This window comes from Dermacentor variabilis, chromosome 7 (assembly GCF_050947875.1).
Source record: "Dermacentor variabilis isolate Ectoservices chromosome 7, ASM5094787v1, whole genome shotgun sequence".
NCBI classification, from domain to species: domain Eukaryota; kingdom Metazoa; phylum Arthropoda; class Arachnida; order Ixodida; family Ixodidae; genus Dermacentor; species Dermacentor variabilis.
The window spans coordinates 29,711,571-29,722,420 of NC_134574.1; the positions used below are offsets into that span (position 1 = coordinate 29,711,571).

General features: G+C 49.3%; 1 protein-coding gene across 1 annotated transcript; it reads right to left on the bottom strand.

Annotated features, from left to right (window-relative positions):
* Positions 1-3,223: 3,223 nt before the first annotated feature.
* Positions 3,224-4,459, bottom strand: LOC142588581 (uncharacterized). Its single transcript, XM_075700418.1, has one exon. It carries the CDS (start codon positions 4,457-4,459, stop codon positions 3,224-3,226), a length of 1,236 nt encoding a protein of 411 aa, XP_075556533.1.
* Positions 4,460-10,850: the final 6,391 nt, after the last annotated feature.

Consider the following 10,850-nt stretch of genomic DNA (forward strand, 5'->3'; position numbering starts at 1 on the left):
TGCCGCTGCCTATGATACTTTTTCGCTGGTTGCTGACTTTCTACCGATTGTTCAACTTGTCTTTCAGGGTGCCTTCTAAATGGCTCACTTTCTTAGGAAAGAGGTTAAGTATAAATAAATAAATGGATATCACAAATTGTGTGAAGTAGCCTATGAATGCTAATCTCATAAAGATCTTGGGGTTCTTCATTGAAGTTACTTACTATGCATAATGCTGAATTTAGTCATGCGTCAGCGGGGAATTGCACTATTTGTTGCAGTACGAGATGTGGATGTTGCGCCAAGCCGGTTGTGCCTATGCATTTGTGGCGAAATTAATATGCATTCAGAGTCTTAGTGTGGTGGCTTGGATGAAGAAAATACTTCAGATTGTTCTGTTCACTGTTGATGCATGTGCCAAAGGTTCAGTGTACTTTATTGGGGGGGGCAGCGTTATACTGTATGGATAAGTCATATATTTTCGTCTCATAATGGGGCTCTAATTCCTAAGCAGTAGAACAATGTAGAGCCAATGCTCTACAGAAATAGGTGTGAGTGAAGATGTCATGAACCACCAAGGCAACATTACATATCGGGAGAAATGTGGTGCAGATGCCAATGAAACGTGGGTCTTTAAACCGCCATAATAAAAATAAGAATTGCAGAGCAGATAGACAGCACATAGAAATAGAATGCATGCACAAAACGTGATATGCTCAAACGAGTAAAGCTTGCCGCAATGCCAAAGTAGGATGAGCGACATTCAGCATATTTTGGCATTGAACATGTCTTGTAACCGCTATTTTTATTGTAAGCCTCGCTGTCACACCTTTTCCTCCGACACTTCTTTTACTGAAACTTGCTGCTGTCTTTCCACAGGTTTCATGACGATGATGGTAACGGTAACAGTAGGGCTGGTTAATGCTTGCCCCTTTGCTTTCTGTGACTTTAGTGGTAAAGAATATGCCACGTGCATACACCTGTGCTGGAAAATCTAACAGACAAACAGACAGACAATGAACTTTTATTGAGGTCCTGAGACGCAGACCCGTTGGAGACCGTTTGAGCAGGCGGAGACCCGTTGGGGCCCCCGGCTCGCCGCTGGCTGCTCCCATGTTGGAATCGGGAGGCCAAGCCTCTCCGCTATTTCACGGACGGCCATGGACTGGAGCTTGAGTTGCGTACTAGATATGGCCTCGTCCCAGTCCCGTTCGCTGGTGAGGGACGTATCTCGCAACGCAGGACACTGCCAGAGCATATGAGGTAGAGTGATAACCTCCCCACAATCCGGGCACTGTGGGTCAATTTCTGGATAAATCCTGCTTAAGAAACCTCGCGAAAGATATGACCTCGTCTGAAGCATCCTAAGCGTGATCGATTGAGATCTGCATAGATTTGGTTGTGGAGGCGGGAAGCGCGCGCCTGCGTTCCTCTTTATAATGGGAGACGATCTCATGAAAGGTTAATAAGGGGTCGCTGTGGCCGAGCTCCTCCGGATCCAATGTAGCCCCATCGCCGTCGCGGCACGTTAATTCTCGCGCACGGCGGTGAGCAATTTCATTGGGGTTCGGGCGGTCCGGAAGCACGTTGTCGCCCATGTCAGCTGGGAACCATATAATGCACGGGGTCACAATTAGTTCTGGACTTGTTTTTCAGAATCGCCTCCACCTGTCTCGCAACCATTCCCGAAGCGAAAGCCTGACGGCCGCGCGTGAGTCAGTGTAGATATACGGCCTTTTTGAATCCTGCATCGCCAGCGCCACCGCCACCTGTTCTGCCACGTCGGCCGTCGCAGCGCCTACCGAGGCCGCAGATAGGAGCTCGCCCTTTTCGCTGACCGCCGTGACCGTGAATTTACCGGAGCGCCCATATTGAGCTGCGTCCACGAAGGCTTCCATGCCGACCGTTTTCTTCAATATCGCCCTGGCACGAGCTGCTCGCCTGCCCGCATTATGTTGCGGGTGAATGTTTCTAGGGAAGGGACTGGCGACGTAGGTCCCTCTGGAGTTCTCGTCCAGCTGAACCACCTCGCTGTGACTGTAACGCGGCTGCAAGCCCGCAGCCTCCAAGAGGCACCTACTGGCGCTGGAGCCCGAAAGCCTCGTGATCTGCGCCGCTCGTTGCGCCTCTATGAGTTCGAGGGTCGTGTTATGAACGCCGAGCTGCATTAGCCTGTCCGTGCTCGCCGTGATCGGAATACCCAGTACCTTCTTGACGCTTTTCCGCATCAACCTGTCAAGCTTGTTCCTTTCAGTCTTTGTCCACTGCAGGGCCGAGACCACATAGTTGATGTGGCTCATAAGAAAAGCGTGATCCACCTTAAGTAGGTTGTTCTCGCCTAGGCCCCCTTCTTATTGGAGACTCTCATGATTAATCTGAGAATATTCTCTGTTTTGGCGGTCAGATGCGCAATGGTTTTAGCATTACAGCCCCTGGCATCGAGCAACAATCCTAGAACTCTAATCGAATTCACCCTGGGGATCTTCTGGCCGTCCCGCGTGTATACATCTAAGGGGATCTGCTCGAGCGGCACGAGCCCCCGAACCCTTGCCTTGCCGGTCTGTATAACATGAGCTCTGACTTGGTCGGGGAGAGTTGGAGACCCGTGCCCTCCAGGAAGGACTGGGTCACGTCCAAGGCCTCCTGGAGCGCCTGTTCCACGGCCGCCTCCGAGCCTCCCGGACACCAGATCGTAATGTCGTCGGCGTACAGCGTGTGTCCCACGTTTGGCACGGCGGCCAGCCGCTTCGGGAGTCCGTGCATTGCAATGTTAAATAGGAGGGGGGAGATCACCGCCCCTTGTGGCGTGCCTCTGTTTCCTAGCGGGAATGGTTCTGATTTGGTCTGCCCCACCTTGAAGACCGCTGTCCTGCCCCTCAGGAAGAACTCCACAAACGCGAGACATCTACCTCCCAAGTGCAATGCCGAAATCTCATTTAAGATGAAGTCGTGCGACACAGTGTCGAAGGCTTTGGACAAGTCTAGTGTAAGAATGGCCCTGGCGTCTCTAGTCCTGTTGTCAATAACCTGTCTCTTTAGCAGTAGCATGACGTCCTGCGTGGAATGATCTAAACCCTACCATATTGTACGAGAACAACTCCTCGCGATGTTTGTGTTTTGAGATCCTGTTATGTATAACGTGCTCGGCAACCTTCCCTAAACATGACGTTAGCGAAATGGGCCGGAGGTTGTGCAGGCTTGGGGGCTTTCCAGGCTGAGGAATCAGTACCACCGTCGCCTGCTTCTAGGAGTCCGGAACACTACCTTCCTCCCATACCTTGTTGATTTCCTTTGCAATGGTGCTAATGGACCGGTCGTCCAGGTTCCTCAAAACCCGGTTGGTTATGCCATCCGGCCCAGGGGCCGACGTACCATTGAGATTGTAGAGCACCTCCCTGATGTCTGCCTCAGAAAACGGATCATCAAGCTTTGGGGCGTCCTCCCCCACGTATTGAGGGCATTTCCGTAGTTCATTCTTTCCTACCGGAAGATACTTCCTTGCCAGGTCTCGGAGAAGGGACGTATCGGAATGACCTTCCTGTTTTTGCTTATGCACAAGTCTATCTACGGAGAGTCTCTGATTACCCTTTATCTGTTTATCATCGAGCAGGTGCTTAAGAAGGTTCCATTTTCCCCCCGTGCGCATTCGCCCGTCTGCTGCCGAGCAGGCTTCGTTCCATTGTTGTCTGTTGAGGTCCAGACAGTGTGCCTCTATGCTGCGATTAAGCTCCGCGATCTTCTTTCTCAGCCTGCGGTTTAGCCTTTGCGTTTTACACCTCTCCAGCACAGACCTCTTGGCCTCCAGGAGATGCGCCAGGCGCGCGTCTATCCTGGGGGTCTTAAGGTCCGTGGATATTTCCTTGGTGGTCCTTTCAACGTCTCTCTTGACCTGCGCGAGTAGATCATCCAGTGCACCGTACTCCAACTCATATTCGTCCCGTATCTTTCGGAAGAGATCCCAATCAACGTACTGAAATATCCTAAGCGGGGCCGCTCTGATCCTGATTGATAACGCCACGCTGTGATGGTCACTCCGTAAATTTTCTTGCAAGTTAGTCCAGGCTTCGTCAGTGTTTCTAACAAAAGCCAGATCTGGCATCGTGTCCCTCGAAACCGAGGTGCCTATCCTGGTGGGAAAGCGGGGGTCCGCAACTAGGGTCAACGCGCAGTCTTCTGCCGTGCTCACTAAGTTCACTCCCTTCGCCGTTTGTCTATTATAACCCCAGACCATGTGCGGGGCATTGAAGTCCCCTGCCACTATCAGAGGGCTGTCACCCACTTGGGTGACTGCCCTGCCTAGGAGTCCGCGAAAACTCTGCCTCTGATCTGTCGGAGGGCTGTACACATTGAGGACGAATATGCTCTGTTTGATCCTGCCACTAGGGATTATCTCAACCAGCTGCGCCTCCAATCTAGTGCTAGCATCAGCTCTGCCTATTGTGATCTCGTGCTCCTGGAAGGAAATTGCCTTCTTAACCATAGTGATTACCCCTCTCCTACCGTCTCCTCTTGTCGAGACAACGCGGCAACCCGAGAAGGTCGCCTCCTCACAAAGGGTCTTTTGTAGGAGCAGGACATGCGGTTTGTCCGCTTGTGCTTTCCCAAACTGTTGTAGCGAGGCCTTGCGCCTCTTGAAGCTAGCGCAGTTCCATTGCCACACAAATAGTTTGCCTGTGTTGTCCGCCATTGTGTCTCTATTTAGTTAGCATCCTCTTGAGCGCGGTGCACTTGCCCGACGCCTTGGAATCCTGATGTGCTTTCTTAACTTTACCGGCCACCTTCAGTCTGCTTACGTCAATAAGCTTAGCCTTCATTATCCCCATTCTGCGGTTGAGGGTAGCAATGGCCTCAGACTGTTTCTTGGTGGTCTCGGATTGCTGCTCGATAGCTCCGGGCTGTGTCTTAATCGCCTCCGCTAATCGATCGAGGAGTGCACCGAAATATGCAGGACTATCACTCGATCGAGGACGGGAATCAAGGAGTTCGAAGCCAACGCGTACGAGTCCGCTCCGGAAGATTTATCTAAGGGACATTTATAAGAGGGGTAACGTATGAGATGTCTCCTATACAAACAGCGGAGTTACTAGTAACACCAATAAATCCAATGGTCCTCGTGGCGAAGAGGATGGAAAACACCACGAACGTCATCATCCGCTTCGACGGGAATGACGTCCGAAAATACGTGAGATGCGGAAGTGCACCGGTCAAGAGCTCACTATAGCGGAAGCAACGAGACGTGTGCTTCCAGTGCGGACGGCTCGGTCACAGAGCCGATGCATTCCCGAGCCCGAACAGCAGGACATGCAGAGGCTGCGGGTGGAGAATCCGCGGCAGGACCACAAGTGCGAAGCAATGTCCCAACTATGCGACAAAGGCTACCCTACAGTGGATTGTCAATGCAAATCCGTGATACCAGATAACATCCTTAATAAAGAGGCGCCACTGGGAGCGAGCCAGACGAGAGGACGAAGCGAGGTACTACGAAAGCGTATGTGAAGCGACTGTACAGACCAGGACGGAAAGACTGGAGACAACGGTACGAACAGCGAATGAGGGACGGATCCGGACCGAAAGACTTCCCCAAACTCTAAGCAAGGAAAAGGGGCCGCTCCACGTCACACAACAGAACCAGAATGAGATCGTGGTCCAGATCGAGATCCAGACGCAAGACCAGTAGTACCGGGTCTTCCGGAGCACATGCGGAAGAGGATCCCAGACCCGAAAAAGTAAGAGCAGCGTCAACGGCGCCGTGGGTCCCTTACAGGTTACAGGACGCGGCTTCCGGGGAACGGGCAGAGGCAGAGGCTACTTTTCAAAATAATGTTTACACGTTAGAGAAAGAATTGGCGCATATCAGGCAGAGTAATGTTGCGTTTATGTATAAAATTTTAAAAAATTCAGGGTAGAGAACGACCGTTTGAGAAGCGGGAAAGTGCCAAGCAACGACGAAACCTCGCTGGTTATAACGAAGACAAAAGGCACAGCAATGGAAGAAGACGTAGCACTCACCCCCATTAAACGTAAAACCGAGAACACTCTGACTGAAACCGGAGTAAATAAATGCAAGCCAGCCACGCCGCTCCAAGAAAGACAGTATGAATTTGAACAGAAAATTGAAGCCAGCATAAAACAGAAAGAACCCCAATTTGAAACTAAACTCCAATGACTAGAAGCGCAATTTGAGGCAAAGATAGAGGCAAAGATAGAGGCGCTTAGAAAGGCGGTACTACAGCAAATGTAAGAAATGATGGCTGACTTCGAAACGAAACTAGCAATATGGGGACAGCAAACACATAGAGGGGGGGGGGGGGGACTGGCTAAGGCGGCCATCAAGCCGTACACTACGGCCCCGGTACTCGGCGAGAGATTAGCAGACCTGTAACGTCATCATAGACAGAGAAAATAGATACACGATCTGGCAATGGAATTGTAGAGGATACAATCGAAAACAATACATTCTGCAATAACACCTTAAAATAAAAAAGCCTGAATGTTGTATTGATGCAGCAAACGCATGCGCTGGCGAAATTGTCTGGATACAAGTCCTTTGGTAGTACCAAAGGTGAGACATGGGTGCTGAAGACGTTGGTAAAGCGAAATCACATGGTTGTTGAACACGACACATAAGTCAATCGATCACACTCTCCTAGAACTCATACCCACCCGTAAAAGGAAGGACAGTCCCTTTGTATTAAATATTTACCGGAGTGCAAAATGCAGACACAGTGAATTTCAAACGGTCTTTAAAAAAACCTTAGCCATAGTGGTCAACCAAGCGATATTGATTGGAGGCGATTTTAACGCCCAACAAGTGGCATGGAGCTACAAAATCGAAACTCAGAAAGCAGGCACCTTTGGCTAGACGCGCAACAGGAAGGCTTGACCCTCGTGACCGAATCATCGGTTCCCACGAGAATAGGTACCAGCGTTTGCGCGGATATTGCGCAAGATTTAACATTCATCAAGAACATAGGGGACACGCAGTGGAGAAATACGCTACACGACTTTGGGAGCGACCACAATATACTATAAATAACGGTAAGCACTGGACCGCGCGAGCAAAAAATTTAGACAGCTTAATATTGTCGACTGGGACAAATTCAGGAAAGTAAGACAACGGGCCGATGACATGACACACGGTATTGAGGAATTGACCGAAAACTGAAGGAAGATAAGACGGCATCTACGAAAACCGTCCCGTCGGAGACGCCAGTTAGAGAAAATAGACAATAAGTTTCTACACATGGTGGGAAGCTAAGGCAGGCTTGCAACGGAGATGGAAAAAACAAAAACACGACGGGACGCTTCGTAGAAGGATAGCCAAATCGAGCAGGGACATAGAACAGTACGCCCAGCAACTGTGTAGACAACAGTGGGAGGAAAAGTGCAACGACATGGACAGTTAGATAGAAATGGAAAAAAAAAACGTGCAACATCCTTCGGTATTTGTTAAACCCTGATGGGACCAAGTTGGCAAATAGGCAAAATATAAATCAACTAATTCAAACGTACCGAGGAACAGAGCAGGACTTCCTCAATGGATTTGAGAAAAGATACATCTCGCAAGCGATGTCCGTCTTACACCTTGACTACACAGGGCAGGTAAATGACGAATTAGACACAGAAATCGGCAAGTCAGAGGTCCAGGCACCTCCCAGAATCTCAATACCAAGTCGGCACCCGGACTAGACAGGACAGCATGGTGTAAAAGGGGACATCCCAAGAGAGACGTAGGCAACAGTGGTAATACCCTCCATACAAAGAACGTGCACCCTGAAAACAATAAGGAGCAACGAACGAATAGAGCAACGCAGATACACATGAAATTCGGCAGCGAGAAGAACGCAGCCTTCGTAAACATGGCTCAATACAATCGCAGACGGGAGATTACGACAGCCGTAATGGATAGCGAGAAACTATGTAAGAAGTGCGCGACGAGACGCACCACAAGTAATGAGACAGTCGAGCGCTTATAGTAGTTAAGACTAATGCAACCGTGATAGCGACTCTCAGAGGGCAGTAAGAAACTTTGCCAACGGCGGCATCTCCCCGGAGGCACTACGCAATTCTTCTTGAAGGAGGTCAAATTTCAAAAGAAAGATGTACAAAATATGGACACCCACTCACGCCCTCGCGCAGGACGCCAACAATAAAGCGGTACACGGCGCGGCTCGAGGTCTTACGGACCTACCCGCAGTCACAAGTGACGCCTCGGCACCCTCCAGACATGACGGCGAGGTAGATAAGTGGGAGTGGGTGGACAGAATGACCAGGTATAATGACATCACAGAACACTATAGGTTACATAGGGGCGTATTCCTCGACCTCACCCAAAATAAAAAAAAGCCTGTCGCATGGCGGCAAATACAAACTAGAACGTATCCGAATCCTGCGCTCTGACACATCATAAATCGGGATTTATATCAAATGGACAAATGCAACAAATGTGAATCCAGAGCCACTCTGGAGCACATATTCGGGGAATGCCGAGGAATAGGTCACAATGACGAGAGCGCCGCCTCTAGCAACAGCCTTCGCTCGCGCTGGTAGGCCGCGCTGCTCAGCCCCGCCCTCAAGGACCAACTATGGGCCGTTCAGCGGGCCGAGGATGCCGACAAAAGCCACGAACTCCTGGCTGTCACCTAGGCGGGGCCTTTGGCCCTCCCGACCAACTCGCAGGACACACATTAAAGTTATTTCCACCTCTTTGAAGACATGCACAACGATAGGGGAAATGACAGGTGAAGCCCTACTTAGAGCTAACTTATTTTGAAATTCAAAATGTGCTACTATACCAGACAAGGTATCTGCACCTGTCTGGTCATTGTGCTAGTCGAGCACAATGACCACGGTATCCGCCCACAACAAGGACCTGCTGCTGCCTATAAATTGGAGCTCACAGAGGGACAGCTTCAGTGGGCACGGCAACACAGCCGTGACTGTCACCCAACATACCGCTCTTTGTGCAGGTCTTGTATGCGTGCAATGCCTTCGTCTTCAACGGGATAACATCCCTCTCGGACGGTGGATGCTCGGAGCTTCGCAGTGGCATTATCGCAACGACGTGCATGAACCCGGACAGCGTTTACGCTACATCGTTCGCGGAAAGCTGCAGGGTACTGCTGCGAACGCCACACGTGGAAGCCACCTTCTGCGCATCTTCGTCGAGCACAATGGCCACGGTATCCGCCCACAACAAGGACGTGCTGCTGCCTATAAATTGGAGCTCACCGAGGGACAGCTTCAGTGGGCACGGCAACACAGCCGTGACTATGTCGCCCAACATACCGCTCTTTGTGCAGTTTAGTAATACGAAATACTGTTACCGTAGTGACGACCTTTGTCTTATAGTGTTGCCGTGGATATGTGTTATGCAACTTTTCTGAGTGTCTATCTATAGTGGATTTGCTGCTTAAGCTGTCGGGCGACACAGAAGAAAATCCTGGACGGGTAACGGAAGCGATGTTCGCAAATGTATTCCAGAACCAGAAAGAGATCCTGTCGAAATTCACTGAGGTTAAGTCAAATCAGGCTAGCTCTGAAACGAGAATGCTTGAAATGCAAAAACGACTTCTTGCAATTGAACAGAAACTACAAAGCTTTGATGATACTCAGCTCCGGCTCACAAACGTTGAAGCGCTTTTTGACAGGTGGGATGAAAGCGCGACGAGCCTTGTTAGACAGGTTGATGATTTGGGCAACCGTTCTAGAAGAAATAACTTAATAATTAGAGGCATGCATGAAGGCGTGCAGGAGAGTGAAGTTGTACTGATGAAAAATGTCCCTGAAGTTTTTAGAGACATTCTAAAGGTGCATGTAAGCTCAGTTGAAAGAATTCACAGGCTCGGAAAGAAAACACCTGGAAGAAACCGCCCAATTATCTTTCGGCTAGCGGACTTCAGGGAGAAAGTAAAGATTTTGAGCAATTGTACCAAGCTTAAAGATACAGAGATAAGCATTAGCGAAGATTTCTCCAAGCGTGTAGTAGAAATTAGGAAGAAACTGTGGGACTCGTGTGCCGAGGAAAGAAAAGAAGGTCGTAGGGCCAAACTTGTCTTTGATAAACTTAAAATGAATAATGTATTGTATGGATGGGATCAGGATAAAAACTTGAGGTACCAAATTTCGAGAGTAATTGAAACTGGCAACTGACTTCAACAAGGTAAACAGGATGGCTTTAAGATTATGAGCACAAATGTGCGGAGCATAATGTACAAAACCGATGCATTGGAAGTTGTGATTTTAGAACATGAACCAGACGTTATTGTCATAACGGAGACATGGTTACATAGCAATATCAGAGATGCCGAAGTCGTGCCAATTGGTTACAAAGCATTTAGAAGGGATCGAGGAGCAAGAGGTGGAGGAGTAGCCATATTGGTTAAGCAAAGCATATTGTGTGAACAATCGGATAGTATCGAAGCTGTATGGATTAAAACTAAGCTTGATGATCGAACAGTTTACATTGGAGGTGTATATAGGGCCCCAAATACTTCACCTGATGGAATGAACAGCTTAAGGGAATTTATGGAAAGACATTTTTGAGAAGGAGACAATATCATTCTTCTGGTTGACTTTAATTTACTGGGAATTAATTGGAGCTCATACTCACCCGGGGAGGTAGACGTGGCTAGCTGCGAACAGCTTTTGGACTTGGCGTTCTCTTATGATTTAGAGCAAATTGTAGGAGAACCCACCAGAGTGTGTGGTACAACCTCATCTATTTGGGTCTTATTTTAGTGTCGCATGGGTTGGTAGGGCTTTTGACGGATTGCCACGTAGAGGACGGAATATCAGACCACAAGATTCCAATAGCTACTTTCAGTATGTCTCCATCCCCCTCACTGGGTAACACCAAGAAAAGAGTTTGG

Bases quoted from the DNA above. Each gene is read 5' to 3' on its own strand.
- LOC142588581 (XM_075700418.1), bottom strand. From the start codon at position 4,459: ATGGTTAAGAAGGCAATTTCCTTCCAGGAGCACGAGATCACAATAGGC.